Below are 21,470 nucleotides of genomic sequence, written 5' to 3' on the forward strand. Positions count from 1 at the left end.
GTGGAAATTAAACAGCAGCATCCAATCCCTTGGGAAGTGTGTTAGGCCAAAGGAACAGATAAGAGGCCATCCACTGTTCCCTTTTGAGAAAACATCTCAATATTCCAAGAATTTGGCTGTCCTTTGCCCCTTATATAAAAACCATTTTCCAGATACTTCATGAAAAAGTTTTAAGTCTCTCCTCTTTATGAATTTGTGTAACGCTGCTCAAGTCTGACCCTCCAGCTCCTAGAATCTGGCCAGCTCACTTTATCCTAAACTCTGCATTCTCCCTAGATAGCATTCCAGTCTCTGAGTAAGTTTCTGCAATGTCCTTTTTGGGCTTGCATTTATATTCTGCCTCTGTCTGATTTCTTTCCACCACTAGGCAATACATTTTTCCCCAATAATGTAGCTGCAAATGTGGCTTAATTGAGTAGCATGATTTGATTCAGGCAGACTCAGAAATTACAGTTACTCAAGAAGCATTCATAACTAATGGAGAATTTTACTTTGTTTTTTCTTAGAGTTCAGATGGAAGAAGTTCAATATAGTGCAGTAAAAAGAAAGTTTCCCAGATATCTTCCTAAGCCATATCTTTCCCCATCTTCTGACCAAGATAGCTGTTAATATAAAAATTATCCTCCCCTTCCTCATCATCTTTCTCTCTTATGCTTTCATGCATAATCCTATTATCACTGGCTAGTCTTCTCTCTCTTCTTCTTTTCCCTTTCTCTCCTCCATGTCCTTACTCGCATGTATTGAGACCCTCTCCTCCATCTTTAAACTGCCAAAACCACTGAACTCTACTCCCAGGAAATAGTTTTAATGGTTTGCATTTTAATAGTTGGCAGTTAAGATTCTGCCTTCTTGGAGGCTTGGTGAATACAATCTTCTACCTCATTATATGGAATTATACATTGCTTTAAAAAAAGGAGAGATCAAGTTTTTGACATATCTTTTCAAGCTACCCTCTGAGCTGCATTTCTACATTATAAATAGCTGTTTCTGTATTTGCCAGTAAATACAAAAATCAACCAATGAATCCCCAAAAAACTTGAAAGAGATATTATGCCATAAATCTCAGATTAAAACATGAAAGGTTTCTTCTTCCTAGGTGGGATTTAAAAAGCAAGACAGTTGGACATACATTAAATCTTCTATCTCTGTTTCAGTCACAGAAGGAACTATTCCTGTGCATGAGGATTTATTATTTACTGGTGAACACCATTTTTAAGTGCTACTAAACTGTACTCATGTAGACTGAAAGATGAAAAGGATTTATTTACAGAACATATATGAGAGTTGGGTTAAACGTATCTATTATTTTGTTGTAAAATCTGTAATACCTGCCTTTTACCTTTTTTAAATGAAATATCTCTTAATAGTTTTGAATTATAACATTATTCAACTGTTCATGGAAAAATAATTTAAACAGGTCTAAAAATGTATACTTTCTTTAATTTCACTTTATTAAGTATACTACCCAGGCTCATTTATCCTCTCTTCCTGGTTTCTTCTCTTATCTGTGATTTCCTTTGGTGTGTGTTCCAGAGCTAGATTATAGATGTTTTTCCTCTCCATTCCCACTTTCTTTATTAGTAATTTTTGTCCAGGCTTCAACTTTAATTATCAGCCATGTGCTGATGTCTCTCAAATGTATATCTCCAGCCTAGTTCTCTGCCCTGAGGTCTAGACTCATATACTCAGCTGCCTACTCAATGTGCCACTTACATGTTTAATAAGCATCTCAAACTTAACCTGTCAGAAACTGATCTGATCTCCCCTAGTAGCTCCAAACATGCCACTGTCACAGGCTTTCTCCATCATCATTAATAGCACTCCACTTTCCAGTAATTCTGGCCAAAACTCCTGAAGTAATTCCTGCCTTTTTTTTTATCACATCCATATAAAAACCATCAGAAAAATCCATTAGCTCTAACTTTGAAATAGATTGAAAGCCCATCTGCCTTTTACTTTCTCCACTGTTGACCTCTTGGTGCCAGCAATTATCATCTCTAGTCCAGGTCACTGCAGTAGCTTTATAACTGGTCTCCCTGCTTCTGCCCTTGCTGCCCTTCGTTTCTGTAGAAATGGTTTGTTGTTCAGTTAACCTGGGCCCATGGATTAGTTTCTTCTTAGCCATTTCTTCTCTGGGACTCAGAGACTCTGATGCATATTTACTATCCACGATGTCTCTCCATTTGACTGGGTTCTTTGTCTTTCATCCTTTCTGAACTATATCCAGTGCTGCCCTCTTTGATCTCAAGCAATCCCCTCAACAAAACTGGAAATGGAATATTGGCCTTCTGAATTACATGGTCATGTACTTGAATATAATTAGGACATAATACATTCACTGGGCTGCTTTATAGATATAGAGGATTACATGTAATTAAATACATTAGAAGAGTTGGATGAATGCTATTGGCTTAAAGCTGTTGATTTAATTCAGATGCTGAGTTAACATTATTAAAGGAAAGCTGTCCCTTCCTTATACAGACATAATGTTTGTATATTGTTATACTGTAATGTCCCTGACAAGAAACATAATAGGAGCAAAGTGCATAAGCAGGTGTTGAGGCAAAGTTTCCAGTTGCTTTTGAATTGACAACTTGGACCTCTAGTTAAGGGTTGAAAAAGATTCAATATTCCCCCTCCAAAAATTTGAGGTCCAGATACCCCCTGCATGTCTATTAAGTGGGTCCTAACTGACTGGACTCTCTCAGTCACAACCTCAGACATCTGATACCCAATTTATATAAGCAGCAAAAGAAAAGTAGCTGAAATTAAGATCTATTTTATTATGTATGTACATATTTACTATGTGTGTATGTGTGTGTGTATGTATGTATGCATGTATCTGTCTATCTCTCCATCTGTAATTGTTGAAGTCAAAAGCTGTTCAGGCTGTTATTTACCTCCCAACAGGAAGGAGGATGCTATTCTCCTTCTCTTCATGCCAAGTTGAGGAGAAAGGCTCTAAAAGAATCCCTCATGGAGAATGGAGTTTCCTGTGAGAAAATGAAGCTAGAATCCATACATGGGTATCTTATTATACAGTGTACTCACTGACCTGCTTCCGTGCCCATAGAATACATGAAATAAAATTGGTGAAAGCTGGCACATTGAAGAGAGGGAAAGCTGTCTAGTCTAAACAATTTGGCAAGTCAGTGATGTGAGTTCCCTGTTCATGAGAAGATTACCAAAGACCATGCCTGGGCTTGGCTCCCAGGGGAAAGAAACCTGGCAGCCACAGACCTGCAGTGTTCTGCCAAAGGTGGGATCAGGGAGGTGACTGGAAATGGTTGGGCTTCTCCGGTATGAGAACAACCCTTTTCCACATCTGACAAATGAAAGACGTCAAAGATGGGTCATGGTTAGTGAGGGAAACAACTAGGGAACTTCTACAGCACAGTCTTCCACATCCCAGCCCTAAAACACCACAAGGGGAATGACCTAAAATCAGGAGAAGGGATAAGATGAGAATAAGGAGGCTGTGTGGTTTCTACTCCAGTACTGAAATGAAAGGATGGATGAATGAATCAGCAAGTGCTGGTCCTCCTCAACACCCACCCCTCCATCTTCCAAGTCTCTCTGGCCATTGCTCAGAGATGCTCTTGGGTGGGTGGGTGGAAGGAATAAGGTAAAAATTTTAAGTTGGGCTGGACAAAAATTTTAATACACAATGTAATGAGAAAATTAGAAGATCTACTCAACATTTTTTTAAGGAGAAGGAGATTTGTCAGGGAATGTTGAAAGGCAGTGATTAGGGGGAAAGAAAAGAAACTAATTTCTGTTTTTCTACCAATTTCAGAATATTCCATAAAATGCTCACTCGAGCAAGAACTTTCCTGCCCTCAGCAGAGAACTCTCTGCATAACTGCGGTTTATACTCCTTTCTGCTCCCTAATGTGATATTGGAGAGAATTCCTTGCGTGAATAGGATGGGGCTGAAGTCCCTGGAGGACAATTTGAGGGATGTGTGGATTTGCATTCCTGATGAACTTTCCCTATGAGGATAAGGGGTTTTCTCTCAAATCTCAGTTGTCCTCAAAGGAAAGAAAATGTTTCTCATTCACAGATACTGCATTCTCTTCAGAGAGCATTCCTTTGAGGGAGCAGTTAGAGTAACAATGTGATGCATAGATCAGAATTTATTTATAGTTCTCATAGAGAGAATATGTGCTCACACATATATACATATTTATACCTAAAAATAAGCCCCTCTTTTAGTTACATATTTAGGTATTATTAAATTCCAGGTTTTCTAGAGGACTACTGTAGGGGAAACTAATTTAATAGCAATCTGTAGGGTCTTGCTGCTAATCTCCTTGGAGCTGGAGATGGGTGGAGGGAGGAAGAGTTTATAGAAATGGAAAGAGGTGCAGAGCTGTGATTGCTTCTCTGCCATCCTGGACCTTTAATGCCTGTGTTTCTGGTTTCCTCTTTTTATTCTAAATACAGACCCAACTTGTTTCCCACACTTTCTTTTTTTAAGAAGTTTTGTTTTTATTGTTGTTAAGTACAGTTGTCTCCATGTTCCCCCACCCCTCTCCCCTGCCCCACCAACCCCCACCTCACACCCACAATCATCCTACCCCCACCATTTGTCTTTGTCCATAGGTCCTTTATATATATATTGCTTGACCCTTGACCACCCTTCCTCTTCTTTACCCCACTATCCACTTCCCCCTCCCTTCTGGTTACAGTCAGTTCTCTATTTAAATGTCTCTGGTTATATTTTGCTTGCTTTTTTGTTTTCTTTATTAGGTTCTGCTTATAGGTGAGATGGTATAGTTTTTGTCTTTCACTACCTGGTTTATTTCACTTAGCATAATGCTCTCCAGTTCCATCCATGCTGTCATGAAGGGTAGGAGCTCCTTCTTTCTTCCTGCTGTGAGTATTCCATTGTGTAAATATACCATTAAGTTTTGATCCATTCATTTTCTGATGGGCACTTAGGTTGCTTCCAGCACTTGACTATCGTAAATAGTGATACTATGAACATTGGGGTGCATAGGTTCTTTTGAATTGGTGTTTCAGGTTTCTTAGGGTATAATCCCAGGAGTGGAATTGCCAGGTCAAAAGTCAGTTCCGTTTTTAGTTTTTTAGGAAAATTCCATACCGCTTTCCAAATTGGCTGCACCAGTCTGCATTCCCACCAACAGTGTACTGGGGCTCCCTTTTCTCCACAACCTTGCCAGTTCTTGCCTGTTGAGTTGTTTATGATGGTCATTCTGACCCGTGTGAAGTGGTATCTCATTGTGGTTTTAATTTGCATCTCTCTGATGGCTAGTGATGCTGAGCGTCATTTCATATATCTCTGGACCCTCTGTATATCCTCCTTGGAGAAGTGTCTATTCAGGTCCTTTGCCCATTTTTAATTGGAATGCCTGTCTTCCTGGAGTATAGTCATGTGACTTCTTTATATATTCTGGATATCAAACCCTTGTCTGAGGTATCATTGACAAATATATTTTCCCATATGGTTGGTTCCCTTTTCATTTTGCTGATGTTTTCTTTAGCCGTGCAGACACTTTTTAATTTGATGAGGTCCAATTTGTTTATTCTCTCCTTTATCTCCCTTGTTCTACGGGACCTATTGGTGAAAATATTGCTGCATGGAACATCTGAAATTTCCCTGCCTATGTTCTCCTCTAGGACTTTTATGGTGTTGCAACTTATATTTAAGTCTTTTATTCTATTTTCTTGCTTTGAAACATTATACAGTGTTTTGAGATTAGAGAGAGCTGGTAATTAATTACCATACTTATAACCATAAAACAAATTTTAAGAAAAGTAAGGAAATTTTATCATCATTCTTTGATAATCCATAATGTGGCATCTAGAGTTCATCATGCACAGCTCCACAGAAAGGCTATCTATCAGACAAAATGTTAGATTGCTCACTTCTAAAGTTATTTTATAGCAAAACCCCTGCCATCAAAACCCAGCTCTTCCAATTCCCAGCTCCCATCTGAGAAACTAGGTGCCACTTCTCAGACATCAGAGCTGGGTTTTGATGGCAAGGGTTTGATATGGCACACTAGAATTCCTTAACTTTTTTATTCAAGAGAATTTTATTTGAATAAAGTCGGAGGCACTTCTGACTCTTTCATGCAGGTCTTACAACACCTGGGTATTTTGAATTTGTCCATTCTACTTAAAGTAACACCAAATGAATCAGCACTTCAATACAAATTATTTATAACTGACTTCCTGCAGGCCTTAGAAAAATGACTAGATGAATAAATTATGTTTTATATTTATCATTCATGCTCTGTTTTCATTGCTAATAAATAAGGGGGGAATTAAAGGTAAAAATCTGCATTTTCACTAATAGATCCAAGTCACCTCTTTACCCCAGAAACCTAATAGAATATTCAAGAGAATCTGGGAGCTACAAGACAGCCAAATCCTCTTAGGTATTGCCAGTGTGGACTGTGAGACAACAGCAATAAAATGACCTGAGTTATTGGGTGGGATGAGGACCTTGTTAACACTTTAGGTTTCTGGGACCCACCTTATATGAGGGGGATATCTTCTGGAGGGTGGGTCCCTGATAGTAGACACTTCCCCTGCTAGGTGAGTGTTCTAGGAACCCATCCGTATCAGTGTACTAGCTGGTTGTATTGTGAGAGGCCTCCTTCAGCTTCAGTGAATTCTCTTCAATGAAGACTCTTTCAGCTGAATTCAGCTTTAGTGAAGACTCTTTCAATGACTGTGCCCATTGCATGATGGGTGATTTATGAGCATACCTGCCCACACTATTGCACTAAGTGTTGAATGGTTTTTAACCAGAAACAGCATGGTCCCCATGTCCCACCCTTCCTATTCACTGAACCTCACTTCAAGCTACTTCTTTGGTTCACCTAGATGAAAAAAGTCCTCAAAGATAAAAGCTTTGCTGATGTTGAAGAGGTAAAACAAACAAAAAAATAGCAGAAGCACTAAAAGACATCAAAATCTATGAGTCCAAAAATTATTTTCAGCAGTGGAAAAAATCTAGATAAGTGTATTGCATCACATGGAGAGCACTTTGAATGTGAGTGAAGTTTAAACTTGTAAGAATAAATACACATTTTTTGTAAATAAATTCTATTTTGGGGGTCTTTTCTCATTTATGCTAGAAGTACCTTATGGAAATCATTCTTTTTTTTAATGTGGGTTTTGTTTTTTTAAATATTTTCTTTATTTATTTTTCTAGAGAGGGGAAGGGAAGGAGAAAGAGTGGGAGAGAAACGTCAATGTGTGGTTGCCTCTCATGCGTCCCCTGCTGCTGGGAACTGGCCCGCAACCCAGGCATGTGCTCTGACTGGGCATCAAACCACGAGACTCTGGTTTGCAGGCCCATGCTCAATCCACTGAGCTATGCCAGCCAGGGCTGGAAATCATTCTTTTAACAAGTCCCCTAGATACCCACCAAGGTCTGAAGGTCTTCAAAAGCAGTAACCACTGCATAAAACCAAATGTTCTCTCCTCAGTCCTCCACCATCAGCATCAGAAACAACAACTATTTGACTTCCTCTCATATACACTAGTATTTCTTACTTCCTATTATTGCCTGTCTCCCATACCCAACCTTCTTGTTTCTGATCTACCCAGCTCAAGCATGCTATTTACATTGCATGTTAGCGATGCCTATCTTTCTTGCAGATTTGTGTCTCTTGAGGACAGATAAAATGTCATATAGATTTTTTTCAATTTTAGCCTTTAGCGTAGTATCTTATACACCTACAGAAACTAACTGATTGTTTTTTTGGATTAGTGAATGCATAATATTGACTGTCAAAATAAATAAATACATTAATTGTGGCAGACTCTGGCCAGGGGAGTCCACCTGTTGTGACTGTTAAGAGAATAAATGCATAGGCTACAGCAGTCCTGTGGAGGAAAATGGGGATGGCTTGGCCACTGTCTCAAGAGTAGAGCTCCCCAGCCCTTGCCTAGACAGGCTTTTATTGTTTTTCTCCGGTCTTACATCAAATAAGGATTTATTATCTATTGCATAGAATATTATTGTCTACATTTTAGGTAAAGTCAAGGAAATGAAAATAACACATGCAGAGGGGAATGGTGTTGAGTTGATTACCTCTGTCCTTGGGAGAACTCATACAGACTTTGGAAATTACCTTGAAGATAGACAGTATAGATTTACTGTTTCTGACCAGGGTGAGGGAGTTTTAGCAAGAGCAAGCCATAATAGTCTGTATGCATTTTCTAGGCCTGATTCCCAAGGGAAAACTCAGTTTGAAAGTCTAGCTCCTGCCCACCACCCTGCTTCTGTAGGTTTTCCATACATAGCTGAATCACATTTGCCAGAACAAAACAAACCAGCCCCCTACAATTAATAATTAATAATGGGCAAGCACTTTAAATGGGGTGATTAGAATCTCAGGTTTATATTAAAATCTTTGGGTAAAATTCTCTTTCTCCCTTATCATCCCTCTCTGTCTTCACTAAACCTAATTTAAAGAGGATGAGATATGCTTAAATAGATGTCTCTCTTGGAAAATCAATCCAATACACCTCTTGTGAAGGTAGTTCCTAACCTAGAACTTAAAGGTTTGAATTGAATCTCACCTCTGCCATTACCTAGATCTGTGTTTCTCAGCAATCATATGGTCACACGTTTAATGATTTTTTTCCTCATTGCAAAACTGGCATAGGAAAAGAAGCTAACATTTTTGTGTTACAAGATTGTTAAAAGAATCAGCCCTGGCTGGTGTAGCTCAGTGGATTGAGCGCGGGCCTGCGAACCACACGATCGCGGTTCGATTCCCAGATTGTTAAAAGAATCGAGTAATGCATACACTAAACCGGAAACCATTATGACTATCTTAATTAGTATAACAGAAATGGCTGGCTGTTCACCTTTAAGTTGTGCTACCCCATATATAGAGTCATAGAAGGGGAATAGCTAACCAGCTGAGGGACTTTATTTTACAACCTTCTTTGTAGTTTAGGTAAGTTATGTGAGTAAGCAGAAGTAATACCTTCCAGGCCATGGTCCATAAAAGGCATGCACAATGTGGTCCTCCATTCTCTGTTTCCTTTCCTGCTACTTGAAATGGAAGTTATGGTCAAGGTAATCTAGGAAGTCAGGTGCTGAGAATGGCCAAGGCTTTGCCATTGTGGGTCTTGAGAGGCTAGGAGGAAGAAGACTCTTCTGCCAGTAGGTTTACCTCATGGTACTGTTACAAGAATGTGTCAAAGATAAATTTCACCAAAGTTAAATGGGCAAGGGAGACATTATCCAAGACTATTGCAACAGGGAAGAGACATTGAACTGAACTGCACTGAGGGAAGCTTTTTAACTGCTGTGATCTTGTGGGAAAATACTAATTTCCTCTAGTAGAGGGAATTAGGCAAGGATTTTAGAGTCTTGAAGAAGCCTGTTTAAAGTTTAGTCAAGCTAAAGGCCATTTTGGTCAAATGAGAAATAAACATAATGTTAAGCTGTGAAAATCTAGGCATTTATTTTATCAGCTAATATTATAAAAATTCAAACAGTTAGGAGGAAAGAAGACCCAATAGAAATAACCCATATGACGCTTTGCCCTAGTTTACTGATATAATGAATATTGGTCAATATCTATTTATTTTATTACATTGAAATGTTTTTCAAAGGGTTGCATCTTAAACCATCTTTTATTTTTTCTTCTAAGTATTCACATTTATGTTCTACCTACATCAAAACATTAAGATCAATCTATATTGAAAATGACGCTTAATATAGCCAAGAGTTCCAGATTCTGTTTTCTGTTGTTTCTTGTGATATTTTACGGACCTTTCAGCCCTTTACAGACCTCAGCACTGAATCTCATTTCCTTTCTACATAAATCTTCCTCTTTTGTGTTTCTTGTTTTAGTGAATGGAATCACTGACCATCTTATTATACATGCATGCCAAGGGCCCAACCACCGGTTAGACTGAATCTTGCTAACTCATTGCATGTAATCCATCAATACTTTTGCGTCTATTCAATCAACTTGATAAATATCTCTCAGGTTTGACCCTTCCCTATAATCACCATATTTCAGAATCTGACTATGCTTTTCCTATATAACCTAACTGATCTCATCAACTTCAGGGGCACTGCCCCTAATCCATATTACAGATAACTTCCATTTAAATTGAAATCTTATTCTTTGTCTCTCTCTCTTCACATATAGATCTAGTTATAGGTAGGTATAGATAGATAGAGAGAGGATAGAGAGATATATAGGATATATATCCTTTATAATTTTCAAATGATTAAAGTTTTTCATAATTTTTTAAATTTAAGTATAGTTGGTATGTAATATTATATTAGCTATACTAGTTTCATGTGTACAATATAGTGATTTACCCTTTTTATACCTTACTCTGTTATAACCCTACTAATTCTAGGGTTACAATGCAAACTTATCCCAATATTATTAACTATATTCTTGTTCACCTTTTTTTTAAATTTAAATTGTATTGTTTATGCTGTTAAAGTTGCCCCATAGCATATCGGGTCCTTTTGTACTCTTCTTCATTCATATCTCATTACTTCTCAGCTTCCTAAAAAAGTTACTGGTGTTGCTCAAAAATATTGTGCTAACTCATCTGTCTGTTCTTTTACACATGTTGTTTCAATTTACAATATGTCCTCTCTCTTTTCCTTCTGGTGAACTATGACATCTTGAAGATTCCAACACAATCTCCTTCATGAAGCCTTAATTAATGCCCTCCTTCAGGTCCTTAATCCCATTGACTTCCATATTTTATAGTACTTATGGCATTATTACTTTTTGTTTTTAATTTGTCTCTTTTGCACATGTGTAATGGAGAGGAAAGAAGAAGAGTATCTGAATAACATTTGAAGGAGTTTTCCAAAGTCAAATTACCTCTGTTCAAATCCTTGCTAGCTGACATGCAAATTATTTAAATTATGCATCATTGTTCTTATCTATAATAATTGTACATGAGTCTGGATTATTTTGAGCCTTCTATAAAATAATTGAAGGGGTTTCTAATACAGTGGCTGACACATAGAAAAGATTCAATAAATGTTAATAAGCAGAAGTAGTACAAACACAACACAGGCGCATACTGAACACACAATTGCTTGTTGAATGACTGAAATATGAATGAAATAAATGATGAATGATCTTGTTATGGTTGATCTTTCTGCTTTCTATATGTTCCAAGTTTCCCTTGTTTGGTCAGGGATAGTAACTGTCTATACCTGGAAACACACAAACTTATTTTAGGTGTTAAATATATAACCACTTCTTAAATTTCAATAGCTACATATTTATTTTCAGGCATCTTGGGAAAAATGTAACTAGCACAAAAAAGCTATGATTTCGTAGACATTTTTGCTTAAGGCAAGTCTAAAGATGTCATTTAAGTTAAAGTAAATGTGTATCTATGTAAAGAAAACTATTAAATATATATTATAAGAAGTACATACATATGAAGAAATTGCAAGTGTTGGGCAACTAAGTTGTTGACTTTCTGTCTCTATTGGTAGGTTTCTCTTTATAAATTCAAATCTGTTATTAATATTATTATTATTAGTTCTTTGTTCCAAAGATTTTATTTTCTTTCTGTATTATATTTTTATACTGCTTTCTCCTATGAACTGATTTCTACATCTTTTTTTTTCTCTCTAGTGTTCTCCTCTACTACTGCTTTCTCCTTATTTTTGTCCTTCATCTTGTCCACTCCATACTCTGCTGCTGTGGCAACCACGGCCTCTCCATCTGCATGTTTTCCTGCCATGTGCCCACTGGTCAGCATGGTCATGAGGCTTTTCCTGACTGACCTGCTCTGAGCGTCTTTCTCTTAGGTCTCATACCCTTTTGGGGAGCTGAAGACATATCAAGAATTTTTGTCACAAACTCTCCATATTTCCAAGACCTCCTCTCACAAAAATACTTTACTCTGTCTTTTAAAAATATAGTACTTTAAATAATAATGTGCACATAATTGTATTTGTAAAATATATAGTAACCCTACAGGAAACCTACTTAGAGGCCTTATGAAAAAGAAAAGTAAATAATCTTCATAAAAATTGTCTCTTTTAAAAGATTTTAAGAAATAATTAAATTCTACTAAGGAAGGATATTTAGTTTAATGTAAAAGATGGTTTTGTCATACAAATAATGGATTTTGCCAGTTTTGCATAGAAAATACTTTACTTTCCAAATGGACATTGTTCAGTAATGCTTGATTCCTAGGCCAATTTATGAATATTTTTTTTAAATTCATTTGGATTACATCAAATTATCTGAAGAATTAAAAGTATAAAATAGTGTCTGGAACAATAGCTTTTTTATAAATTCTGTAAGACAAACAGAAAGACACAAATAAACAACAAATAAAACACAGGAGATAGAGTTTAAGTGGAAAGATTGGAAGAAAATAAAAATATAACTGGGGAAGTAATTGTAATGATCTCCAATATACTTCATTTTTCTTTTTTTAAATATATTTTATTGATTATGCCATTACAGTTGTTCCATTTCCCCCCTTCATTCCCCTCCACCCTGCACACCCCTCCCCCACTACCCCCCCTTTAGTTCATGTCCATGTGTCACAAGTTCTTTAGCTTCTACCTTTCCCATACTATTCTTGCCCTCCCCCTGTCTATTTTCTATCTACTGTCTATGCTGCTTATTCTCTGTACCTCCTTTCCTCTTCTCCTCCTACTCCCATGTTGCTAACCCTCCATGTAATCTCCATTTCTGTGGCTCCACTCCTGATCTAGCTGTCCTCTTAGTTTGCTTTTGTTTTAGGTTGTTAACAACTGTGAGTTTGCTGTCCTTTCACTGTTCATGTTTTTATCTTCTTTTTCTTAGATAATTCCCTTTAACATTTCATATAATAAGGGCTTGGTGATGATGAACTCCTCAAACTTGACTTTATCTGGGAAACACTTTATCTGCGAAACACTTTATCTGCCCTTCCATTCTAAATGAAAGCTTTGCTAGATAAAGCAATCTTGGATGTGCGTCCTCACCTTTCATGACTTTGAATATTTCTCTCCAGCCCCTTCTTGCCTGTAAGGTCTCTTTTGAGAAATCACCTGACAGTCTTATGGGCACTCCTTTGTAGGTAACTTTCTCTTTATCTTGCTGCTTTGAAGATTCTCTCCTTACCTTTAACCTTGGGTAATGTAATGATGATGTGCCTTGGTGTGTTCCTTTTTTGGTCCAACTTCTTTGGGACTCTCTGAGCTTCCTGGACTTCATGGAAGTCTATTTCCTTTGCCAGATTGAGGAAGTTCTCCTTTATTATTTGTTCAAATAAGTTTTCCACTTGTTGCTCTTTCTCTTCTCTTTCTGGTACCCCTATAATTCAGATGTTGGAATGTTTAAAAATGTCCTGGAGGTTCTTAAGCCTCTCCTCACTTTTTTGAATTCTTGTTTCTTCATTCTTTTCTGTTTGGTCATTTTTTTCTTCCTTCTGGTCCACTCCCTTGATTTGAGTCCCAGTTTTCTTTCCATCACTATTAGTTCCCTGTGCATTTCCCTTCATTTCAATTAGTTTAGCCTTCATTTTTTTCATCTAATTTGCAACTAAAATCAACCAGTTCTGTGAGCATCCTGATCACTAGTGTTTTGAACTGTGTATCTGATAGGTCGGCTGTCTCTTGGTCACTTAGAAGTAGTGGCTCTCAATGGGGCTTTGAGCTGTTCTTCAGCTTGAGCCATAATGTTTTGATCTGTTCTTCCCTGTTATGTATGAGGGGCAGAGGCGTAGGTGTTCACCAGGATGGGTCAACTCAGATGCTGGGTTATGACACTGTATGTTGGGGCGGGGTCAGAGAGGCAGCAATGGCATTTGTTGGGCTCTCTCTAGAATTTTGGTCCCCTCTGCTGCTTCCCACAAGCAAACTGAGCTCTTCTGGTACTGGTTCCTGGGGGTGTGGGCTTGTGTACATTCTAGGACCTTGTGGGTCTCTCCAATGAACTCTCCTATGAGGCTGGGAGCTTCTCCCAGCACCTCAATCCCTGAAAGTTTTTCCAGTCAGTGCTTTTAGGCTTTAGTTCCTATATCTGGAAACCTGGGTTGCACAATCTGTCTCACTGACCATTTTTAAACCTGCCTGGTTTATCTGGGCGCGAATATGTGTCCTTGGTCAGCCAGCCACCTTGTGCACCTCACTGGGTTTGCTCTTTTTCTACCCACACCTGGGTTGCCAACCACCACCTGTGTGCCTGGGTTGGTCTGGCAGCCACTGATTTTTCCTGCCGCGACCCCTCACCGCCCCTCTTACTGGTCTGGATGAATGGTTGGTTGTTGTCAGACTTTGGTACAATTCAAGTTTCAGTCTGTTTGGGTTGTGTTTTTGCTTCTAAATCATTGTTGTCTTTCAATTTGGTTATGCAAGGAAGTACAGTATTTCCACCTATACCTCCATCTTGGCTGGGAGTACATTTTTTCTTATTAATTTTCAGTAATTCAAATATTCCTTACACCATGTTTTCCTATGTGTACTCCCTGCAGGTATTTAGAGCAGGCTAATTTAGAGCTGGGCTGCTGTAGATGGAAGGGGGAGAGTTCAGGGCCTGGCTAGAGAGTAAGAAGCAGCTAGGTCATACGTGGCCTTACTGAGCAACACAGAAAAAGGCCCTTGAAGGGCAGTGTCAGATACGTTGTTTTCAAAAAGTACTTTGGACCTAATATGGAGGATAGCTAACATGAGTGTAAAGACCAGTTAGGAAAGTAAATTAGGAGGGTTTGCTCCATGGGTGAGTTCATGGTAATTTAAACTGTCATGGCACCTATAGACTACAGAGCTAGAATGAGTTGTGGAATGGGTTGGATAAGGGAGTAAGTGGAAGGATAATGGAAATGTGAAAGATGACTTCCTTAGCACTCTGGATTATGCAACTTCATCAGTGGTAGTTTCCTCTACTGATACAGGAAATAATGGGAGAGGACCAGTTTTGAGGTTCCATTTAGTAAAAACTGACTTGAAAATACTTCGAGACTTTTCAAGCTCTGTGAACTTCAGCAAGTTGCTCTTCTCAAAACGTGGTTTATTTATCTCCAAAATGAAGTGTTTACACTAAAAGACCTAATTATGTAGTTACTGGAATCACAATGCTATTATTATGGTTTAAATTGCATGTAAGTGTAGGGAAAAGCAACAGATTGAATACTTGATAAGTATTTAAAGTACCTGGATTGAAAAGGAAAGAGATGGAAAGACATGTCTAGGAGAAAAAAAAGGTATGATGAAACTATAATTTGAAGAACATTAATCTGACAGCTGGACTGAAGCAAGAGAGAAATTAGCAGACAGAAAATTAGAGGAGACTAACAGATAGATGAAGGCCTAAAAATAGTAGTAGGGACTTTGGACAAAGGAAAGTTAAAGTCTTAGTGTAACTTAGTTGGGTTTGGAAACATAAATCAGAAAATTAAACAAAAAACAAACTAACAACTCTTTTTTTCAAGCTTTGAAGATGAAGATGGAGATGCAAGAACACCTTAGGGGATATATTAGGAGACTTGAGATGATCAATTTTTCTGTGCTGAGTGTGTAGCTCACTATGCCATATTTTAAAAAGTAATTTACTTTCTTTTTAAAGACAGTAATCATTCAATAACAGAAGCAGTAGATGCACTTTAAAAGTATTATGAACTAGCATTGAATAAGTACATGCAGAGATTCATTTAAAAAATTATAGAACATGCTAAAAATAATGTCTGTAACTTGCTCTAAAAGTTTTGTGTTCACTCTCTGGTCTCCCTTTTCAGCTCCATGCGGTGGCCATTTCTCAGCTCCCAGTGGACTGATCCTTTCACCAGGATGGCCAGGGTACTATAAAGACTCTTTGAACTGTGAGTGGGTCATTGAAGCTGAACCTGGACACTCTATCAAAATTACATTTGAAAGGTCTCTGGAAATATTTGTTTTTATCATAGAAATATTACCTAAAGAAAGAGTTGACTTTTCCATTTTATTTACCAAATCAATGTCTAATTTTACTGCAATAGATATTTTTATGCCTTGAATGTTTCATGTGGTTTGCCCCCTTTTAACATTTCAGTCTGTTTTCTAGTTATTCTTCTATTTGTTTAATGCTGTATCAGTACTATTGAGATATGTAAGGTGGACCTGTTAGCTTTAAATATATACACATTCTACTGAGAAATTAATATGTGACCTTTAAATTAATGACTTAATTGTCCTGTATTTTAAAGGTCTTGTGAGTTCTGCTGTGCCAGATTTCAACAGACAAAGGTGCTGTAAACACATTCAAATCAATATCTGTTGTAACTTAAGATGGTTACTCACATTACCCATATCCCTACACTTACAAGTCTTTCAGAAAAATGACTATTACATTAATGTTCATTAATTATTCATTAGTTGTATTTTTCCTAGGAAATAAGTATTACTGATTTTGGATTAACATTACAAGTTATCTGTAAGGTAAATGATTGTAATATCAATCAATGACTACAAGAACGAAGCTTCTGATCTGTGATTGGATTGCTTTTCAGAAATCCAAGTAGAAGTATCTGTATAGTGTTTTAATTATATTGTTGACTCCATTTCATAACACCTTCCTTTAAAACAGAAAGAAACCTCTGTAAGCATTGCATTCATAGAGTAAGCATATAAATATATAAACACAGTAGAATTATGCTCTGATGATTGATTTGGACACACATAACACACACAACAAACCCATAAGATTCTTGAGTTGCAGCTATCTGATGGGAAAGTTATTTAAATATCTTTCATTTCTTCTTTCCTAAGACCCTTTAAAGGTATGAAATTTTGTTTCAGGGCTGCCTACACTACATGTGCTTTGTTAGATAATCGGCTCCTTAAAATAATCCACATCTTAAACAGCTGTCCACATGGTTTGTAGTATTTCAGTAGCAAAACTCTGAGCCAGGGAATTCATTAAGTTAGCAAATAAATGAGCGTCTGATCCATTAGGGTAGCATCCTGAAATAGTCACTTTGATATCAGATAGATGAAATCATCTATCATTTCCTTGTTTAGTGACCCTTAGTATCTTGGTGCTTCATTTTTCCCTTACAATTGTTTTAAGGAACAAGTAATCTCGGAAGTATATAACAAGAATTATGTTCTTGAAAAACCTTATTTCCTTTTGAATTCCAGCCAAGCTCTCACAAGGACACTGCCAACTCTTTAATAGTCCTTCTCATTCTGATAATATTTTTTAATAGAATCTGGTTCCAAATACTGAATTGTATTTTTTACAGAGTTATTATGTCACTTGCTTTCTAGTACTGTAAACGAACTAATCAGAGGCTCGCTGTTTGCTGCCACAAAAGCCAGATTCATGGGGAGATGCTGGTGCAGTAGGAAAGATGTTTTATTCAGGTGCTGTGCAACCCCAGATAATGGTGGACTCCTGCCTCAGAAACCATCTCAATCTTCTTGTTCTAGCTGAGGCCCACACAGGGTTAGGGAGGAAGGACTTTTTTCATCCAGTTAGTTTTGTAGCTTTTGGTGTGCTCAGGAGCCTATGCATTCATAATTCTAGCTTTTGGCATCATGCTCAATATAAGAACCTCCCCCGCCACCATCTTGACCAATGGGGAAGACTCTCCAGGGCTCCACCTGCTATTTACAGTAACAGTACTCATGAATAACTTAAATTAATTATGTTACAATGGAATTTTAAAATATCAGATAGTATAACTGAGATGGTGTCATAGTTATCTTGATTTAATTTTTTATACTGTGTAGTATAGGTTGGTCAGAATGAATCTACAGAAAAAAAAGAAAAACTAAAAAACATTACAAACATGGTAGCCATTAGTTAGCTACTTGAGATAGTCTCAAGTAGTTTCAAGTCACTGAAATCTTCAAAAATATAATTGCGTATCAAGTATAAACAGAATACCAATAATGCCAGTGAACATGTGTGGTGTTTTTTAGCATTTATCTCTTCATCACATAATCAAGCACTGTTGACAAGTCTTGTCTTTAGACCCACAGAGAAATGTTTGCCTTGTTGTCTTCCCACAGTTCTGAAATTTTCTCGATATATAGCAGCTCCTACCTGAGCATGTTTTATTGTACTATTAATCATGCCAAGCCTGCTTCTTTCTTATTCTCTTCCAGTCCTTTTCCTGTCCTCAACTATAATACTTGACCACAAGTAGTCAGTGTCAGTCTTCCAGAGAGCATTTTTTTTCTTTTTTTAAATTTATGAGAGCTAACACAATATGGTCAGATCAGGTTTGGATTAATACCAAGAATCTTTTTAAAAGATAACATGTAACTGGTAAAATTAGACCCAGCTTCATTGTTAAATATCATCCAGTGGTTTTATAACAATAAATTTGTTAATGTCATGAACAAATGAACATTAGATGGAGGCAATTCATGAGAAATTTAAACAGCAATTTTAAAATGCAAATGAAATTCAAATTATTGTGCAACCCTATTTCATTTCCTTTGTTAGCATAATATGTTTTTATAGTTCTTTAGGGAAAATTTGTGATAATTTTCTATATAAAGTTTCACTGAACAATGTTCTCTGAACAATGTTCTCTATATCACCAGTTAATGGTTCTATTCTATTAAGAATTAAGTCACTTTATGTTTCAGTTCAAAGTAATCCCTGACTCTTCTGTGCATTTTAATTTGGTTATTATCAGCTGACTAGCTATCAAAGTGAAACTCCAATTTAAAGACTATGATAGATGGACTACTAAACAATGAAAGAAAGGATTCATAATGCACAGTTGTCTGTGCATTCTTGTACAAATAATTGTCTTCCTATACTTTTCCTACCTTAGATTATATTATTGAAAAGTTATTTTGAACAAATATAATATATTCCAGGTTTCAAAATAAAAAGTAAGATAAATTTATGAAATCCATTCGTTTTACCAAGTGTTGCTTAACAGAATGTAATGGGTATCTATTGAAAGGTATTTCAATTGTACTTTTCCCTTTTTTTAATTGTCGTTCAATTAGAGTTGTCCCCATTTTCCCCATTGTTCTCTCCTGCCGTACCCACACTACACCTCCCACATTCAATTCTAGACTTTATCCATGGGTCCTTTTTACATGCTCCTTAACTTGACCCTTCCCTTTCTTTTCCCATTATCTCCTCTCCCTTGACCCCTCTGGTCACTGTCAGTTTGTTTTTTATGTTCATGTCCCTGGTTCTCTTTTGCTTGCTTGATTGTTTTGTTAATTAGGTTCTACTTATAGGTGAGAACATATGGTATTTGTCTTTCGCCACCTGGTTTATTTCGCTTAGCACACTACTCTCCAGTTCCATCTGTGCTGTCATGAAGGGTAGGAGTCCCTTCTTTGTTTCTGCTGCATAGTATTCCATTGTGTAAATGTACCATAGTTTTTTGATCCACTTGTTTACTGATGGGCACTTAGGTTGCTTCCAGCACTTGGCTATTATATATTGTGCTGCTATGAACATTGGGGTGCATAGGTTCTTTTCAATTGGTGTTTCACGATTCTTAGAGTATAATCCCAGCAGTGGATTTTCTGGGTCAAAACTCAGTTCCATTTTTAGTTTTCTGAGGAAATTCCATACTGTTTTCCACAGTGGCTGCACCAGTCTGTGTTCCCACCAACAGAGCTTTAGGGTTACATTTTCTGCACATCCTCACCTGCACTTGTTTGTTGTTTTGTTTATGATAATCACCCTGACTGGTATGAAGTCAATTTCCATCTCTCTGATGTCTACTGATGCTGAACATCCTTTCATATATTCTGGGCCCTCTGTATATCCTCCTCTGTATGCCTGTGTTCAGGTCCTTTGTCCATTTTTTTTATTGGATTGTTTGTCTTCCTGGTTTGGTGTCATGTGAGTTCTTTATATATTTCAGAGATCAAACCCTTGTCCTATGTATCATTGGCAAATATATTTTCCCATACAACAAATGGTATTGGGAGATCTAGAGAGCTACATACAAAAAAATGAAACTTGACCATCAACTTATACTATACACAAAAATTAACTCAAGATCAATAAAGGACTTAAATATAAGTTGTGCCATCAATTGTACTTCTTAAATAGCTTTAAATTACACATTCAATATTGAACACTTACATGCCATGTTCAAAATCACATCAGAGATCTTATAATGAAATAAAGTTTCTCATTTTTAAAGTTTCCATTCAATTTATTTTGACCAGATACTGAGATTTATTTGCCTAATTCTGCTTTTCTGAAAAATAATGTAGTTTAATCCTATAATCCTGAAAAGACTGGCAGATTTAATAGTAAGAGTGATTATCTACAAATAAGTAAACATTTAAACTGAAAATTATTTTCCGAAGTGTACTAGAGATACCTAGTTTCTAAAAATGTTTTGGAAAATACATTTTCAAAGGATAAAAATGCATGGTTAAAATTGCATTTTCCATGTTACTGAGTGCTTTTTCATCAAGTTGCTAACAGCCCTAGAGAAATGAAAGATAGTGTTGTCACTAAAATACATTGATTTATCCATTTGTATTTATCCAATATGTATTCATTGCACATCTGAAACATGCAAAACATTGACAAAAACACCACCAACTGACCTCATGAACCTTGTAGATTCTTAAATGAGACGGTTATTAAACAAGCGAACATAATTGTGATTAATGTCACAAAAGGCACTACATTGTGGCAATATAGTAAGGTAACTAACCTACACTGTAAGCTTAGGGATAGCCTGCCTAGGGTACGGTTAAGCTGAATACTATAAGACCTGTAGGAAAACCTTGGCGGAGGTAGGAAAAGAATTTCTTGGGCTGCAGGAGTGTCATGGGCAAGGAAGTAAGATGCTCAGTTTTCCATGATTCCACATGAAGTTTTTCACAGCTAAGATTTCTGGTCCAGATTTAGAATACAGTATAATCTTGAAGTACAAGGAAGAAAGGCAAAAGGCTCTTTTATTAATATGTTAGAAATGTTAAAAGTAACTCTGTATTGGTTTCAGTGTATACAATAATTGTATCTTAAATAAATTTGAAAATGATAGGAGCAATAACAAACACAAATCCAACAATAAAAGTATCCAACATAGAATAGTGATCAGGAACTGACATGCTTGGGTTTAAGGCTCAGCGCTGTCATTTATGAAAATGCAACACCAGTGAAGTCCTGCAGGCAGGAGTTTCCACCCTCAAAGTGAGAATAATAATAGGAGCTGATTTACGGGATTAGTGGGAGGATTAGATAAACTAATGTAATATAATAAAGTATTTAGTAGAGCTTCGTGTACTTGGTAAACATCAACTACCTCATCATTATTATTACCTACTTATAATTAGAACCACTGTTTTTGAATAAAAACTATATAAAAATTAATGCCTTTTAATGTCTAAAACATTTGTCAAATTCAAAACCCCTATATAAAGCAAAGTTCATATTATACATGCATATAAACACACAATTAATGAGCATGTGATTTTCTGATTGAAGATAAATATAAATCATATAGTTTTTCATAGAAATGAGAACAAAAGCAAAGTAAATCAAAAAAATATG

General features: G+C 36.8%; 1 protein-coding gene across 3 annotated transcripts in view; it reads left to right on the forward strand.

Moving 5' to 3' along the window:
* CSMD3 (CUB and Sushi multiple domains 3) overlaps positions 1-21,470 on the forward strand; it is a 921,636-nt gene that overhangs the window by 550,248 nt on the left and 349,918 nt on the right. For all 3 annotated transcript variants that reach the window (XM_053661036.1, XM_053661038.1, XM_053661039.1), the window contains one exon: positions 15,727-15,865. In XM_053661036.1, coding sequence (XP_053517011.1) covers positions 15,727-15,865 — 139 coding nt within the window. The remainder of the gene's footprint in view (positions 1-15,726; positions 15,866-21,470) is intronic.

Source organism: Artibeus jamaicensis, unplaced genomic scaffold, assembly GCF_021234435.1.
Source record: "Artibeus jamaicensis isolate MK-2021 breed Jamaican fruit bat unplaced genomic scaffold, CSHL_Jam_final scaffold_916, whole genome shotgun sequence".
In the NCBI taxonomy this organism is placed as follows: domain Eukaryota; kingdom Metazoa; phylum Chordata; class Mammalia; order Chiroptera; family Phyllostomidae; genus Artibeus; species Artibeus jamaicensis.